Below are 19,244 nucleotides of genomic sequence, written 5' to 3'. Positions count from 1 at the left end.
GTTGTCTGACACAAAACAGTAAGCATTAAACACAGATGGAAAAAAATAAATAATTTTTTATCATGGTTTACAGAAAAAGCTGAGTGCTGCCTGACTATATGGAGTTTCAGTTTTCTATATTTTATATTTTAAGCCAATTTGACTTCTTACTTATTTGTTAAGCAACAGTTCATTCCTCTCCTGACAGCCTTTACCAGTAAACGCAGCCTTTTTTAACACAACAAATGCAATCAGTAATTTTCATTCGCCTATTTTAAAGGGCTTCCTGTCTTTGCAAAGGAGCATCCCTCTGAACAATTCTACATTCTTCAATTATCAATTTAAATGGCCAACACTCATCAGCGAGTTGAATGAGAAGGAATCATATCAAACTCAAGAGGGGGAAGATGCATCACAAAAAATATATTTAATAAAACATGACTAAGTGAGTTGCGAATGGTTGGAAAAAGCGGGTGAGACAGGTAATTTCTCTTAAATCCACCCCAAGACTATTACATTTATTTTGGCTTCGGAAGCCAGTTTGTTTTTATAAACTGCATCCCATAAAGAGGTATTTTTGCTGTTATGGAAGACAAGTTTTATCTTACAGTAGGTCAAAGTCACACACACACACACACACACACACACACACACAGACACAAGTGAATGGCTCAGAACCGCTGTTCAAAATCAGTAGAGACACACATGACAAACAACCCCAGAACTACTATTAAGTGAGGCATTTCTCAGAATGATTAAAGTGGGTTGTTCAAAGGCTGTAACTTCTTTGTCTGGTTTCACAAGAGCTCACGGCATCAGATAAGATCAAGGGAAATATATCAAACCATTACTCAGCTCTTACAGTAGCAGTCTCTTCTTTCAGGAGCAGGATACTTAAAAAATGTTAAACGCAGCCGTGTTTACTGGCCTGAACCCTTAGTCTGCTGATGTTTTCTGCAGGCTTCCTCAGCGTGCTTCCTCTGTTCATCACTGCAACTTCCTTTTCCTCAGATTCCATGTCCTTTCTATTCATCTCATCCAAAGCGTCCCCCTTTCATTCTTGTCATTTACAGGACAATGTCATTCATTCAGCATCCATCAGCAAATTGATTATTCAAACAATAATGTTGTGGCTTTACTGTACTCCACACCTTTCTTACACATACAGACATCTGCTTTATTGTGTCATCTTTAAGCTCATGTTGCCTTCCTTGTGAAACAGACTCATTTACAGCACTGCACACGACTCTGAATTATGAGGCCGAGTGGTGACTATGCAATACTGTGACTAAGCTACTACCAAGCACACTTCCAGGCCACAATTGTACCGTTACAATAAACAGCTCCTCAGCATTGACGTGTCATCACAGACACAGAACAGGCTTAGTCATACCCACGGCTCACGGAGGCTGTTTGGGATAATATGGCTTACTTTGTAATTACAAAATGCTACGGCCTGATTTCAGGGTGAACAACACGCTTCCTCCTTCTGCACTCGAGAAACACAGAAAGACAAGGAAATGAACTCGGAATCACTGCCTGTATCCCTACATAAGAAACAAATAAATATCATTACTTGACATCTCAGATATAAAGTGTTAGGGCTTGACTTTGTAGACTACAGATGTAATGCCAAGACACATGGTTTACATTACATTGCTGTATAAGAATTGTAAGACGTGTGTAATATAATGTGAGGTTGCACTGCTGTCCTGTTTCCCACCACCAAGGTCTGCCATTGCTCCAAAAAAAATACATATTACGGGTGTCAAAAGCCTCGGCAGGTGTGTGTTCACTATCATTGGTTACAGTACGGCTTGGACTCTTAACATTATTCTAATAAGCAGGAATATTCGACTTGCTTATGCTCAGTATTTGCAAATGATTGTAATATGCAGGAAACAGGCTGTAAACGTTCTACCAATATACTGCAGGACTGTAGTGTTTACTTTGTCATTTTGAATATAAACAGGTACATGGTTTTAAAATGCAATAAACCAGATGAATTATGCCAGTTGTTTGAGTAACAAAACTGAACATAAAACCAAAAATAACATGAACGTAAACTCTTCTGTTTTGTTTAAAAGGAGATCAGGAAGATGTGTAGAGGCTAAACAAGTTGAAAAATGTGTTTATGGTTTTATATATGATACAGTGACATGAAGCGGAAACCATCATCCATTCATTCTAGGCAAACTATAAAAAAAAAAAAATACAGTTGAGTGTGCTGTATGCCAAATCAGGACTGATCTTTTCTTCTCATCACACTTTGAAGCCTTGTCAAGTTTATTTCAGTCTAAAAGAATAATGAGCAAAGAGAAGACACTAAGCAGTGACTTTATTATAAACCGAGGGATGAATCCACTCCTTTCTTTGAAGAGTGAATGAATAGCGGTGAACATGTAGGAAAAGAGACATGATCTGCTTTCTGTGACGGTGCCCTCAGCAGGGGACTCTCAGGCAGCATCTCGGAGTGAGTGCCGTCTGAGTGCTGAGGGAGAGTGAAGTAGGAGAGAGAAACGAGAGAGGAGGAGAGCGAGTGTGTGGGAGTTTATCGAGCAGCTATAGCGAAGCTCCCTCAAGCACAATCACCTAATTAGATTTCTATCTAGCAGTCCCCTTTCTTGACCCCCTTAAATCTCTTGCATCTCTGGAAAGCTAGAAGAGGAGACTTTCCCAAACGTACAGCCCATCTGCACGAGAGGAGTCGGAAAGGTGAAGGTTGTGAGAGGGAGGCGGCTTTCTCATTTGCAGCAAAAATGAACCCTTTCACGATGGCAGCGGGGAAGGTAATGAATAAATAAATAAATAAATAAACACACCACCACTTAAAATGTGCGGTGAGAGGTTCATCTCTGAAGCCTGGAATGCACTGTAAGCGTCACAGGTGTGTTTTCAAATGCATCCATTATTTTGAGTGGGGAAAAACATCCACATGGTGTCCAGTGGGGAATTAAAATGTCGCAATGCATTGCTCTAAACTTGATTCAATTTTGCTATGCCAGCATGGCTGTTTTAATGGTTTATGGGGGCCACAGTGTCAAAAGAAAAATGCTAGGAACAGATTAAAAGCCACAATGTTTCTGGTAGGCAAGACATTTTTCTTCCGACAACTAAACTGATAAGTTCACATTAGCAAAGGTGAATGCTTTGAAAGATTTGTAAATTACATTTACATATTACACAACAACTTGGAGTAAGTACATTTCTTCCTTTCACCTCAAACACTGCCATGTCAAGTGACGTCAAACCCACTTTTCAGATTTCTCTATTCCTAGTTCGACAGATGTCCAGGTGCATTTTCCCACTCGTAGGTCTGAACTTTCCCACTTCCCAGTTGCACATCAGCGCCCTACTCGTCACAAAGGCACATTACGGTGTTGTTGTTATATTGCCACAGTATAACTGCACAACATTTTTCAGTAGTTAGAGAAAACAAACACTAATCTACATTTCAGATTGACTGACATCCATCATTAAGCCTAAACCACTAAAACACCAAATGGACGATAACAATTGGAAGATGTCAAAAGTTCCACTGAGTGCACCCTTACATTATGAACACTGACATGACTAGGGTTAATCTAAATAAATATCGCTGGAAACACTGAATATCCCAGTCTGTCTAGACTGCTGGTTTATCTGATTCAACATTAACATTTATGAGACAAAAGGAGGAGGCATTTGGTGAGTAGAACAGATGACTCACTCAGTCTTCTACTCATGAAATACTGTCTGGCAAGACTGCGAGTCCGTCTGGGTTTTTTCCTCGTCTCTGTTGGTTTGTTACTTCTTTTACTCACTTCTTCTGTACGTCTAATGTGTGCCTGAGTGTGTTTGTTTTCATATCCTTTGTGTATGAGCATGAGGTGAGTAAGCTTAGCGCTAATGTGCATGTAACGTGAGTGTGTGTGTTTCAGACAGGCTTAACATTTAGCTATTTCAAACTGACTTCCAGGGTTGGAGGTTGGCGGGGCTGTGGCCAAACTGAGGTGATCTGTCGCAGTGACCCACTCAGCCAGCTGTGAGATGGCATGGCGGAGCTGACAGGCCTCTGTTACCCCAGGCCATAGTATTTGGCTTTTCACCCAGCCTTTTTTCTGCACACATGGCACTATATGATATCTGTCCTTCTGCATTCAGTCAGATAAATACCATAAGGTGGGTGAGGAACAGGCTGAGAGGCAAAGATTATGCTCACGTGTCATTTGGTGAGGTGCAGCAGATTGGGAAAGTGGGCTAAATCAGGACAGGATGGTAGAAATCAAGACGGGATTTCATTCTGTAAACTATATTTACAATAACAACTCTCCGCTTAGATTTGCATTATTTTTACCTGATTAACTATATGGCTGAATAATCATACAGTGGTAAAACGTCTTCACATCTTAAAACCTTTAAAGCCCATTTAAAAATAAATGCTCATTTTGAATTTGATGGCAGCAACACAAACTGAAGCCGGACTTCAGCTAACCCCCAGCACCCCATATTAACAAACCGCCACTGGTTGCAATAGTAGATTATGAAAGCTTGATGCCTTTTGTGAATCTTCTAATTCTTTTTTTCATTTTTCTGCTTTAGTCATTCCTTACTTTGTAAACAATGAAAACTAAAATAGATAAAATGACTTGTTATACAACGTCAGTTTTTTTGTATTGTTTTGCCAGGATGTTACATGTATGTTTTTTTTTTGCACACAACATCATACAGGAATTTGACCTCTGCATTTAACCTCTCTGTGAGCAGTGAAAACACACACACACACACACACACACACACACACACACACACACACACACACACACACACACACACACACACACACACACACACACCCGGGGCAATGGGAAGCATCAATGCCTGGAGAGCGGTTGGGGATTAGGTGCCTAATATTTCTTCTGGGGATTAAGGTTGTAGGGTCACGGAATACATTACATTGACAGTCCTAAAAAGCATAAAATTAAAATGTGTGTGTGTGTGTGTGTGTGTGTGTGTGTGTGTGTGTGTGTGTGGTGCACAGGGGCAGTCTGAGGGAGTCTATAGTCCACAGCAAAAAAACACTTTCCTTCACTGCCTCTCTTTACAGTCATTGATAATGACACAATAACTCACTTCCAGTCTAATCCTAAGAAAACTTCAAAGACATGAAAAAAACTCAACCTAAAGATGCATGATGGCATAAAAAAATTGTTTCTGAATAGAGTATATTGAAATTAAAACAAACTGCAGAAAATAAATAATCATGAAAAGATACAAATCAAACATTGGCCAGGGTGTTGTGAATCTATACCTTGAATTAAACAATATGCCACTTCTTGAATGTTTAACTGAAAGAAAATTATTTTCTTCTCAAGATGCTCTTAAATGCGATCATACTTTCATAAATGGCCCCAAGGGTGTTATTGTTGTTAAACTAGCTTGTTGGGAAAGAACACATTCCTCTACTATATTTTGTAGATATGACATAAACATGTCAGACAGAATTACTTTCATACTCTTGATATAATTAATTCCTTCCAGTATGACATATTCTAATTAATTAATGTTTCTCTTCTAGCCACCTTCATCACATTGTGTTTGTGTGCTGTGACCGTTTTATTCTGTATGGTTAGGTGTTCTTAGTTAAATCAATGTATGAAAGGGTTAATGGCAGCTACACAATAATAAAGCATTTCGAGAGGAAGAAGCAAAAATCAGTTCTGAAACAGCCATGCCTGTGAAAAATCTGTTTCTTTCTTACATCATACTACACCTTACTGATAACAGAATGCCACTTTTTTTCTCCTGGGGCACAGACAAAAACTTTAAGCGATATTTTTCTTTCTTTGTGAATTTCAGTTTCTATTCAGGTGTCTTTTTTGGCAAAAATGTATATTGCACTTAAAAAGACGTTTACTGTGTAAGTATGTATAATATATATAGTTTAAGTGTATTGACTGTGCAGATGAACCGTGAACTGATACTCTGGAAATGGATTAAGAATGCATTTATTTTTGGCATGGTTATTGCACATGTGTTCTACATGATAGAAGTGTGAATCCAATCTGTGCCTTTTTCTTCGCACCTCTCTCTCTCTCTCTCTTCCTGGCTTACAGTGAGTTTCATATTTTGTCTTCTGACCTAATCTCTGAATAGGAACCTGTATAAGATCCTAAACAAGTTCATTAAATAAAGGTGAGAAGCTATTTGACAATTTGTGTCATGGCCCTGGCTTGAACTGTGTCCCCAAGCAAAGGCTGCTTAGTCTGTGTCAACCATTTTTTTTACTCACTTCTCAGCCAACCCTCCCCTCCTCCTTCCACATGCATTCTCCCTCTAAACACAAACAAAATAGGTTGTGTTGCCAACTCTCAAATAGGATCAAACCCAACCGCAGTTAAAAGGCTTAGGTAAATCTGATTTTCTCTGTGGTTCCACCAAAAGCTAGACCTGAGCCAGGACGCTGACACTCCATGAGCGAGACTGGGCGATAACACAGCACACAACAGGAGACAATGGAACGCTCCTCATAAGCTTAGTAAACCTGGGTTTGATCTGACACATTTGGAGTGTGACAGTGAAGGTTGTGTGTGTACAGCATGTGTGTGGGTGTGTGCATGCATGTCTTAATTTCACTGTCGCATGTGCCGGAGGTTTTCTGACATAATTTGAGGTAAATAGAAAGAGCAAATAAACACACATTCAACATTCAGTTGAAAATGATAGATAAATGGTGCGGTATGTGCCTTGTTGTTCCACTGACAACTCAACTGAATAATTTACTGAAGGTTAATTTTTTTTTACTGTTTACGTATAATTAGCCAGAACCAAGTTCTGCTATCAATCATACACGAATAATACCTCACGAGTGGGTTGTAGCTGATTTGAATGGCAACGTGGAACTAAACGGTCGCTCTTCTGTAAAAAGTTTTGAATCTTGAGCCAAGTAATTTGACAGTCAATTCAGTTAAACAATAGCAGGTGTTATATGGGCACTCATCAATTTGTAACGGACCTTTAAGGAAGGGAAAACCAGTAAGACAACAACAATAACTTCTCACTTCAGACTTCCTTTTCACAGAAACCAGATTTAATGAGCCACATTCGGTCCAGTCCAGTACAGAGTCCAGAAGCAGATGCCGCACCCCAGTGTTGGACGTCTCCGCATTCCAGGTGAAAGAAAAATGAACCTAATCATGCCCTTTTCCGGGAGCTGTCGGTCCGTCCAAGTTTCTAAATTGATTAACAACATTCTGGGGAGCTACAACAAAATTGAAGCTCATTTTACATGCAAACATCTGTCGACTGATGCTTATACCTCTTGGGCTCCACTTTTGGCAGCTTATTTTACTGAATAAATAAGTGCATCTTGGGAAGCAGTAGGCATCAAAGTGCCTCAACATATCAGGCTACACCCCTTTGCTTCAACAGAATGCTGCAAATTTGATATTGTGTACATTGAAATTAGACGGTAAGAGAGCATCATAGGGATGCTTAAAAATGGGGAACCTGTTCCAACAATAATTTTACACTCCATAGGAAGCTTCTACATTTTTTCAGATGTTTTCACTGTATATGCACTGTCCTAAATACAAGTTTTGCCACAAATATAAATATACACATTTGCTTTCAGATAAGCAACTTAGATAATTTGGTGAGATTTAATTTGACATTACTGACCTTTACTGGTTCTATTCCATGCAGATACCATGTGAAAATGGTTCTGTACAAGACTGGAATCCTTCACAATAATTGGTTGCATCCTAATTCATGAAATATTCAATGGAAGTCTTTTAATTCCATATGATGTTGGTTTTATCCACTGCTTTAGTCATCTTTTAATTATATTTTACATCTGGCCTGTATTAAAGTCTGACAATGCACAGACATGTTTGATGTGGATATATTGTTGGTTGTAATTCATTTATTTGTGCCAAGTCTGTGTTGTACGAATCAATCAAGACAGCATGGATCACAATAGTTAACAAATTGGGACCACCAACATAAAAACATATTGCTAACCCTATGTAACTAAATATTACGTCAAAAGTATATCTACACATGTATTTGTGTAATTTCTTATAGATAACAAGATCATGGTAAAATAGACCTGAATCAGAAGATGTGTGTGTGTGTGTGTGTGTGTGTGTGTGTGTGTGTGTGTGTGTGTGTGTGTGTGTGTGTGTGTGTGTGCGTGTGTGCTTGCACTGTGTGTGAGAACATGTTACTGTTATTTTAGAAAGTGGCACCGAGTTTGTGCTGCACAGACAGAATGAGGAGATGAGAATATGCATCAATTTATCAATGATTGAGATTCATAAAGTCTGTATGACATCAACTATTCTGCTCCAAATCCCCAGAGCTACAGTGCACATACACAACCTCTACCTCATGTCATTCCAAAGAGAGCGATGCGTTGGTGTTTCTTGACACGACACGTTTAAGAAAACCAGGGAAAGTGTTAGCTTGGATCAAAATTATATTCATTGATAAGCAAACATTGCACAAAAGAAAGGCTCCATCTTTACCATTAATCAGAGAAAAAATACTACAGATATCAGCTCTCAACACGCTGGAAATCCTTATACCCAAAACACTTGCTTCACACCACTCACTCTATTTTTCAGGATTCAGTGACTGACAACAACTACAGGAAACCAGTTTTTTTTTTAATATATATATATATATATATATATTATCTATGAAAATAACAAGGAGGACAAAAAATGTTTTCCCCATGGCCCCGAGTGGTTACCCCTGAGGCAGAAAATGAGCGTTGGAAAGCCTTTGACCCAAGGCTGAAACATTTTCATTCATTCCCAGCAGCCAGCTCAGACAGAGCTCCCCACAACAACAAAAACAAAAGGAGACTGTAGAAACAAGACAAAAATTGAGATTGAAAAATCGAGAACAAAAAAGTTCATGAAAACTAAGACCTTTTTTTCAGATGTTCCTGTCATTTGCCTGCTTCTTATAGGTCGACAATCATGAATAAAGAACAAACCAACGAAAGGATGGATGGATGGATAGATAAACAGTAGACACAGACAGTTACAATGCAGAGTCAGGCAGACAAATATAGATATAGCAAAGCTGATGCCATATTCTCCTGTTTCTTAATTACAGTGTGAAATATTTCACCGCCTTTCTCTCAAATGAGAACATTAAAAAACCTTTTCTTTTACAATGCTGTGAGCCAGCAATGATCTTTTTTTGCTGGAAGACTAATCATCTCTGTGTGATTAGGAGCTGAAGGTTAATGTGGTCTCTCACAGATGGGAGAGGGAGCGGGGTGGGAGTGGGTTGAGATCAGACCAGACAAACGTTCGAGAAAGATGCAGACTGGCGGCAATGCAGAGGCACATGGGGGCTATAAGTGGTTAAGAGTCTGTGGATCAAGGGGAGGAGAGGCCTGAGCCTCATTACACATGTAAATGCAGCTTCTAGCATGGAGGCCCCAATTTAAAGCCTTGCTGTTTTAATTATTCCTTTGCTCTGCACATGATAATTGGGTCTAACTCAGTCCAGGGCCTGTTGGCTATGTAAGGTGAATAAAACACCTTAATGACATTGTCCATTTTTAATGGGGATCATTGGAAAGACCTGGCCTCCGATTGGATTGGAAAAAAAACACAGTATTGCCCTTTGTCTTGATAAATCGCACAGACTCCCAATGTTTGATTGGTGCTGGGTAATAATGCACACAAAAATCATTGTTGAATTTAATTTAGTCTACAGTTTTGTTCTTTGGTTACCCTCGCTGTTTTCCCAAAGTTCATCTGTTAACCATTTAGGATATAAATGACCTGAATAAAGGGTGCTATTTCATGGCCCTCATGGGATTATAAAACATCTTTTTATTATATTAGATTTTTTTTATTATACTACCCACATCCGATTTCACCTCAGTAAACTTTACATCAATAATGAGCTTTTAGTTTCGTACAACAGTAAATGTGTTGCCCTTAGTGTACGTTGTGTGCTGGTTTGCCTTTGAACTTGAAGAAACACAGTTAATGTGTATCTTGGTGGCAGTGTGGCAATTTGCTTTTCTTATAATGTTAATAAACCATAATAGTGTTTTGGTAATGTCCTGACTCCTGCCTTTATTTTAATTAGCACTAATGACATGGAAGATAGGTCTGTGAAGCTACAGTAACTTGATCTGCACTACATCTTTAACTTCTTGCTCAGCAAGCAGTCATCATGAATTAATTTTAGTCAGCTCATTTGGACTTCATGATTATAAACATTTCATTCTTTCCATCAAAATGAAATGATCTGCTTTGTATCAAGTAAAACGTACCTGGCCTGGCTTGGCATCTTCACATATTGAGGCTTCGTACGGTGTGGCCAGTTCAGGAGGATTGTCATTTACATCCAGAATCCGAATACTTACTGCTGAGTGGGACGCCATTGTGTGGTTATCTGCAGAAGAGCAACACAGAAGACACGAGAGTTGTGGAAAGAGTTGTGTCAGATATATATTTTCATGACATTCTAGCTTTATTTAACTGTAAAACAAATCACGAAGAGTAAAAGTGAGGCTGTAACACATAAAACTATTGCCTGGCAACTGAATGACTGAGGCTCTGATAATGGTTGCAGTGTGCCAACGTCAGAGGCATTTCACTTACATTTTTCAGTCATGCGAAAGAGATATGCTTTAACTTAAACCAGTAAAACTGTCTGCACAGGCTTCATATCGGCCCACGTTGCATTTGCACTTTACGCACACAACTGCAACCCAAAGCATATTTTTACATTTCAAGCCTGTTATCTTCAGACTTGCATGTAACTACAGGGATTGTGTTGAGTCTTGCCAAAATGCAACTGAACACAGAGCAGTACTTTCGCTCAATGCACCCGTGTGGACATTGACGGAGGACTGCAGCTGCTGCTAAAATGCTGCTGACGTGCTGATTTTTCCATAAGCGGTCGGTGTAGACAAGGTGTAAGTCTCAATAGATGATACTCCTGATGTGCTACTCGTCAGTATGAATGAGACACTACACAGATGTATGGGATTTTCCACAAGGAAGCAGGCAGTTAGGTATTGTGAGTAACTGCTGAAGGGCTTTAAATTAATGCCTCTGCAAATTACACCCATTACCTGAATAACAGTATTCAGCCCCACTGAGTGACATAAAACGGCACCAAAGTTTCCAATTTTGTCTCTAGGTCCTCACTATCTGATAATGGCAATACTGTATATAGCTGTTTAACAGTCTGAGTGCAAGAGGCATGCTTCAGCAAATGATAATGACAAATAAATGCTTTTGACAAAATTGCAAATCCATTAATGCCATTTCCAACAAGATAAAACAGGAAGTGTAACACTACAATGCACTCTCAAGACATTTTTCTTAATGGGCCACAATGTAAATGTGGGAGTGGAGAAGATTATATAATTAACACAATCAAAACCCACTTCAAATTAGCTCGACTTCTCCTTGAATCTTAATTCCCATTCTTAATCATACGATAATGTCTGATGGAGTTTCCATTTTGCTCATAAAACCTTATGTACAGTACAGAAGGGAGCCTGAGGTTCCTGGTGTGTGTGTGTGTGCATGAGAGTGTGAGTTAGAAGCAGGAAAAAGAAAATGAGCACGCGAGAACATAACTGGGTGTTAAATAAGTGATCTGGTTGCTTCCAGTGTTGATCTGGATATCCTGGTTAATTCGAGTACACAGCTTATGAATAAATCAACATACGCAGCTGTTGCCACCCAGTTAACTCATTTGAGTGGCACCCTACAGAAAATGTAACAACATGCAGCTATTTACAATTACCCAATAGTGGCAAAATACACATAAATCCCTGCAGTTTAAATCGTTCCACTGAACAGATTTAAAATGTTGTAATTACACACATATGGCAGCTGGTTAAGTGCACTCTTAAGAATGACTAGTAATTAGTGAGGCACTCAACTAAATTAACATTGTTAAGTGACCGGATTAGCGTGTGTAATTTTAATGAATAGTTAGTTTAAAGTAGTACTTATTATTTCTAATAGATATATATATATATATATATGCAGTCAAAAAACATTTTGTTTCTTACTCAGGAAAAAATAAATCTCAAACTGACAATTGTAACTTGGTGCTGGCAAAAATCTACGAAATCTAACTATGCCTTTGTAAACATTTTGTTTTTTGTGCCACCAAAAGGTTCTGTAAAGTGTTTTAACCCTGGGAAATCTGAGCAAAATGTCCAAACAAGTTCTTACAACAGCTCATACAAAACAAGTCCTGATACATAAGGACCCTTGAGCATTTCTTGATCTGCTATCTCAAGAAAATATTGGGCAACTACGCTTTTGATTGCTGAAAAAACAAACAAAAAAACCCCCAAAACTGATAGCTTTACTGATTAAACTTGTTGTTTATGATAACTGACACTAGAGCCTAACAGATTTATTGTTTATCTGATTTTATCTGCTGGTATTGGCCTTCAGCAATATATTGGTATTGGCGTATAGGTTGTCGAAAACTGTTTTAAGGCACCGATGTCATTTTGTACAATAATGCTTATTGTTGAACTGTAAAATACATATATCATGTGACAGGTGTTTCATAACTACATTTCAGTCAACATATCATAATTTGTATTACTCCTTAATAGTTTATCAGCCCCAAAATCCAGTATTGATTGGGCTGTAATTCCCGCTTGGTGTTCTAATGGCCCTGGAGTGAGGTCCTTAGAAAGATGCTCAACTTCTTTTTACGGAGTTGTTTTTCATAGACTGTCATTTCTTTTCACATTTTTGTCCATATTTAAAAAAAAAAAAAAAATGTTATATTGTTCCCTGGAGAAGATATTAAGGCTGTAAGACTGACATGTTTGCTGGTGTGTTTGCTCAAATAGAAAAATCTCCACCACACTCAGCTGTATGATACTGTATATAGGATAAACCTAAAGTTCCGGCATCTACAAATTAAAATGGAAAACTATAGGTGAACTCAGAGACACTCAGAGTTTTTCTTCTGCCCATGAGCAGACAGACGACAGAAATGTCCCCAGTTAACATAGGTAGGTCACAGACCAAGGAGAAGAAAAAGACACGGCAGTTTTATCGGAGACAGCAGAGCAAACAAATGATCATCAGACTATAGCAGAGATATTCTCAAACTCTCTCCCTCTATCTCCTCACACAGTTCTGTCTAGCAGTGGCACAGCGGCTAATGAGAATGCTAGTCTCAACTAATAGCATAATCCTCACATCAATGCCGGGTTTTAATTGACTGCTTTTTGCCAGAGCAGCAAGAACATAAATGCATAGAGAGCTCCACCAGTGCTAGATATCTCTTCTCTTCTTCCTCTTCTAATTTCGTCTTCACATTATGCTGCTGTCCCCGCTGCGCCAGAATGAAAACCAGCAATCATCAGATGCTTCACATTTTACATTTCAATTCCCAGAGTTGAAAACAGATGAAACAATGCGAGAAGGGGTCGCTCCCACCCACCGCAAATGCTCTCCATGGGAAAAAAAAAAGTTATTCAGTAAGACAGGTTCATTCATGTGGACCAAGTGGCGCTGTTCTAAATCTGTCTTCAGATATAGAGGATGAATAAAAGGATTTCAACAGATTATTGGCATGCCCTGCATTTGTGCCGCACACACCAGATGTTGAGAATCTTACTGAGGGACTGTCTCTCAGGCACTGAATAATACTGACATAACTTCAGGGAAGACAGAGGATGTAAGTGTGTATGCCTGTCTCCGCATATATGTGCGTAACTGCATGCGTGTGTGTAGGTGTTTGTCAGGAGTGTCATGCTGCTTGTGACCAAATGGTTCATCTTCTTTGCTGATGGAAACTGTTTGGTTTAAAATGTCACTTTTGTTATGGGGGGGAAATTGAGGATACAATTGTACTCAACAGTGTCTGCTTCTGGTCTCTTTGCTTAGCCATAGGTCCATGCTGGAACCGAGGCTACAAAGTATTAGTGTCATTTTTCTTCAGCTGGATAGTTCCAATACAACACAAACTCACCAGTGTCAATCCAAAATATCTCTATCTAGTATAGATTGAGATTTTTTTTTAAAGAACTGACAGTTATAGACACCCTGTTCTTAAGGCTTTCTGAACACTTTGAGTTATTTAAAACATTCTGTAAAATCATCATATTACATAGGACATGCTTAATGAAAAAGTGAAATGCACTTCAACAATTACCCTTTTAAATATACAAAATGTTCACAAAGCTCAAAGATTCAGGTGCTGATTTATGTGCTTATCCATGACTGCCCTCAGGCAAGCGAGGAGCAAAAAAAGAAGTTCTCCGATTCCTATTCGCTTTGAGAGTCACTCATTTCCATTACAATATTCAGCCAACAAAATAAGTAAAATCATTCTCACCACCATCCAGATTAAACAGGTTTAGCGACTGGGAATTTGATTCACCAAGGAAATTCACCTCATGTTTCTAAATGCATTGATTTATTTTTTTACGTGAGCACACAGCTCATGCTGGCTGCTTTTCATTAATTTCCATGACAAAACAAGCAAAATAAAATGCAAACAACAATCACTCTAAACCAACATTTAGACTTTCCATCTGAACACCAATGAAGTGCAGAAAACATTCAATTCTACCTATGTTAACACAATCTATACTACATGAGGTCTTGAGGAAAAGTTTCTTGATGAATATTTAATTTATCCTTTTCACATTTGCATTTCTTGTGAACTTTTGCTGCAGTCTAACCTTGAGATTGTGTTAATGCTGGAGGTTTAGAGTCCGTGTAAGACTGTGACCGCTTGAATGAACTTTAACTGACTTTGACCAATTTGGCAGCAACATTTCCCTGCTCACCTTTTGAGATATTCACATATTCTCAAAGTGAAACGAATGAGCTGTTTTGTCCACTGGTTAGAAAAGACATGACGCAATGTAAGACAAGAGTGTTCCTGTCTATATTATTCCAATAGAACTGGGGATTGCTGACAAAGCTACCCTCATCAGAAAGGAAATCGAATCCTTTTTGGTTTGAGAAATGAGAAATAAGCAAGCGTCATCATAACCTCACAACCTCTTCCAATTTACCACTGCTGGTGACAGAAAACTGTCAACGGGCTTCTCCACTTAATTGATATGATACTTTTTGGTTTTGGTGAAGAGCTGCTGTTCAAGTTTGGAAACTCCTCTTCTCAGAGATATTTAATCTCCATTTAGAATCATAATGTTTAAATTAAATCGTCATCTTTTGTCATCCTTTGTTATCATTGCTTTAAATGTTCTCCATTTCTTTTGTTTGAATGAAGAATATGTCTATTTTCAATGAAACCAGATAGTTATTCGAGATGCTCCCTCCAAACTACTGCAAACTAGCAGTTTTAATTAACAATGCCCAAAAATTTAACTGATGTTGAAACTGACATGATGTTCTGCATTTAAAAATAAGTAAACATAACTGATTGTACTATATACCTGACTTACCTTATTGGCATTTTTAATGTTGGACTAAAAAAAATGCCTACAATCCTACCACAGTGTCATGTTGCTGGTTTAAATGGATAGTATTTAGAATGTAACGGTAGTGGTATTTATCTTGACCACTCAAGAATCAACTGATGAATGGTAGCAGTCCGTCCTTGTGATGCTGAGTGTAATAATGTATGATATATGAATATTCTCCATGAGAGAGAGAGGAAGATACATCACATCGATAGATGAAAAGCAACAAAACAAAAGTTCACTTCATATTTGTCAGCAGCTCTGTGAAACACATTACTACACAACACAATGTAAATAACCATAAGGACAGTGGCATGTCTATGTAATCATTCATATTTACAATATTTTGGGAATGATGCAATGCAACTCTTATGGCCTGGAGTAACAGAAACTCCCCACAAGGACGAGACTATGCATGACTGCTGTTTGACAAATGAATTATGTTAACCTACCAAAGTGCAGGGAAACAAAACACACTAAACAACTGTTTGAGGATTCAGATTCTCCTCCGCCTCAGCAACTACTCTGACAGTAAGGACATATGAGTGATTACATAACTGAAAAGAAAAAAAACACCTCATCCAAGTCAAAACTTCTGGTCCCTGATTATGCATTAGGTCTCCCCATCTTTGTTGTCAGACATGCAACAGCATCTACTACTTTCATCCAAACAGAGCACATTGACATTTTTGTTGTGTGTAATTTACAAAAATATAATCTACTGTTCTGCACCTTTTTTTTTTCTTTTTTAAACCAAAAGTGCTCTCGTTTTGCCTCTTAGTTTAACTTGACCCAGGTATTGCACTTTGCAAATTCCCCTTTTGCTTTGCTTTTATGGTAATTTTTTTCTGTGATGTTTCCCAACTTTAATTAAAAAGAGACACTTATCTTTTTTCACCATGTTTTAACAAGTGTATGATACATTTGGAGATGCAGATGTTCTTAGGGCATACAAATCAAACAGTGTGCATTTGTTTGCCAGACAGCAAGAGAAAAAAGTTATGCTGTAGAAACTGTCTCTTCCCGGCAACAGTGCTGGAGATAAAGACTTTCAGCTACTTCGGTATCTTTTTGCCCACAGGGTGATGCTCTGTTTTTCCACCCAGCTGTCTGGGTAAAAAGGCAGTTTTGCAAGGTGATATCATACTTGCTATCAGTTCTCGAAAATTATATGTCACTCCAACTTAACCTGATACGTTTCTGTAGAGAAGACTGTCAGGAACTACGAGTACCCTGGCTATAATGACAGCGCATTTAATGCTCCTCTTGTGCTCAGGAAGTTCCATGTTTTCTAGAAGGGAGACAAGTACTATACAGACGAGAGGTTGTTGCCTCTTTTACAGAGACACTGTCTGCCCAAGTAGATGCACCTTTTAATTGGATGAAGACATGCTCTGTGTGTTTATCTTTGATTGGTGGGGTATCAGAACATTACTTGCACTTGTAGAAAAACATCTTTAGTCCAGAGACACATGCTGTAATTGACATTTAGAGTGTTTTGCAGTTTTGGAGCTGGGGTTAATCGGAGGGCACAGACACCAAGCATTGTCATGAAGCTGTTGTGACTTGTCCAATACTGATACACAGGCAATACAATAGTTCAAAGGTTAGTAATGGACTGGGATAATTAAAGGTTGTGCCACAAAACTGTAGTTTTAACAATGTCCTCAGACAAGTTGACCTTGTGGCTCTCCAGCTTTAATGAGCAGAAGTGCCCAAATAAAAAAAGAACAAAATCATTATGGAGAAAATGAAGTTCTTTCCTAAAATACTTAGCTAACTGCTTCACAAGCATATGCCTGCCAACCCCCACTCTGTTTCCATCTTCCTTGCAACATTTTTCTTTCTTTCCGTCTCCTGTCTGTGCATCTGCAGCTCTCAGGACTCTGTGAGCTAACAGGCGATAAAGAAACCTTCTGGATGGGAATTCTGATGGCGTTGACCACCGACTCTCTGTGTGAATCTTTCCGCGGATGGGAATGTGAGGCTTTATCTTTCAAGTGCAGGCATGTGTTTATGTTTGATATTGAAAAGGTGTAGGGCCGCTTTAAATGTTCAATTAACATTAAAATGTGCCCATGAGATAATGCCAAGCACAAAGAGGCAGAGCACAAAAGGGCCTAAGTTGTTGTGGGAGAATTGCGAAAGTCTAATTTTGTCTTAATGTTTGTTTTGGGTGAGACTGCTTACTATTCAGTTTAGACTGTATTGATTATTGGAATAATCACAGTCTGGGGAAATATGAGAGAGAAACAACTATGAAAATGTTTTAAAATCAGCTTTGCTTATAGCATTGTTTTCTTTCTCATTCTCTGTGCAATAGTGGATACCATGTTATATGCGGAATCCAATCTCCTCTGCTTTCACTACAATCCCAAAATCACTTGATCTGTATAAGATTGAAAAAGTGAGGAGTACCAGGCCTCCTTGTTTTTGAAGTTTACTTCTAATGTTATAGTAATGACTTCCCAGCTTCCCCAAGTTATTACAGTCTTCATTTTCTTAGCTGTGACAAAAGGACCCAATGAGATGAAAAATGTCATCTCATTCTTCATTCACTTTCTGCAACGGGTTTGTCAGCTCAAAGGACATGCGATAAAATGATGACTATATTTTCCCTCTGGTATCAGACAGTGAACAGTGCATGGATGGCTACCACCAAGGACTATAATGTCCTGCATGAGTGACCAACATTTTTGCTTGGCAGGCTGATCAATATATAGTAAAGATGCAATGTGAGATTCAAATGGCCTGCAAAATACTAAAATTCAAAAAGAATTGGAAACTGTCATTGTTTCAAAATACAGGGATAGTTCTCACAAAGTCTAGAATTACAAACAAATTTAACTTAAAAACAAAAACGTAATTTGTGTTTTTAAATGTTGTTATTATATTATTGTTTGTTACCTGTGAAGTATCAGGGCATGTGACAATATGTAAAAGTATATCTTACACAAATTCAGGCCATTATGATACAGAATATTGTACATTTAAAAACTTTACTCATGATAGAATTTAAGTATAATTTAAGTTGATCATTCATTTTCATCCTAGGACACTTAGTGCGTCTTGTACTCTGATGACAAAGTTGTTTACTCCAAAATCTTACCGTCCATTTAAGTGCCCTTCTATCATGCATTACTTTCCTTTACCCTGTTTTTGTGTGTGTTTTTTTTTTTTTTACAAAGATAAAAGCCACAACAGACTGCTGTTGAAAATGTGCCAAAAGCTTGGTGGCTAATGATCACAGCAGTTTGAGTTTGTCTGTAACCCCTTATCACACCTGAAGGGAGTCTGTAAGTGTTGGACAGCTAATTCAGCTTGTACAGCCTCCATCACTGGCAGGCACTGGGTGTAGACAAAGTTAGCCAATCACTACGGCAATTCAAACTTTCGTGTTTTACAAATTAGGCAGGAAATTGTTCGGAGAAATGCAGTTTTTATTTGTATTTTTTCCTTCATTGATTCTGTTGTCCTGTACTTGACCTAAATATAGTATGAGAGGTGCTTAGACCATCTATTTGCAACTTTAGTTGCCACTTGTCTAAGTTTTGGTTTTGTTCCCTTAATTTTTCCTTTTGTGATATGGGAGAGGAGAATACATGGCTGTTCTATTCATTGTAATTGTGAATGATTCAATTTATTATGTCTTATTTATTCAATTTGTTGCCGTTACATTGGACTCATCATGGCGGCTTTTTTTCTTCATGTTTTTTTTATTTGATACATTTTACAATCTACAAATCAAAACCAAATGTCAAAACAAAACTTGAAAACAACTCATTTTGGCTCAGATTGCAAATGGTAGACATCATTTTTC

The 19,244-nt window shown here is 38.3% G+C and overlaps 1 protein-coding gene across 1 annotated transcript in view; it reads right to left on the bottom strand.

The window, feature by feature from the left end:
- Window positions 1-19,244, bottom strand: part of LOC138197154 (cadherin-22) — a 146,959-nt gene that overhangs the window by 14,157 nt on the left and 113,558 nt on the right. Inside the window, exon 10 of the mRNA XM_069147732.1 lies at window positions 10,265-10,386. Within this exon, the coding sequence (XP_069003833.1) occupies window positions 10,265-10,386 (122 nt within the window). The remainder of the gene's footprint in view (window positions 1-10,264; window positions 10,387-19,244) is intronic.

Source organism: Embiotoca jacksoni, unplaced genomic scaffold, assembly GCF_022577435.1.
Source record: "Embiotoca jacksoni isolate LCO1_2020_lvr unplaced genomic scaffold, fEmbJac1.0.p SCAF_1, whole genome shotgun sequence".
Lineage (NCBI taxonomy): Eukaryota > Metazoa > Chordata > Actinopteri > Embiotocidae > Embiotoca > Embiotoca jacksoni.
This window is presented reverse-complemented; position numbering and strand designations above follow the sequence as displayed.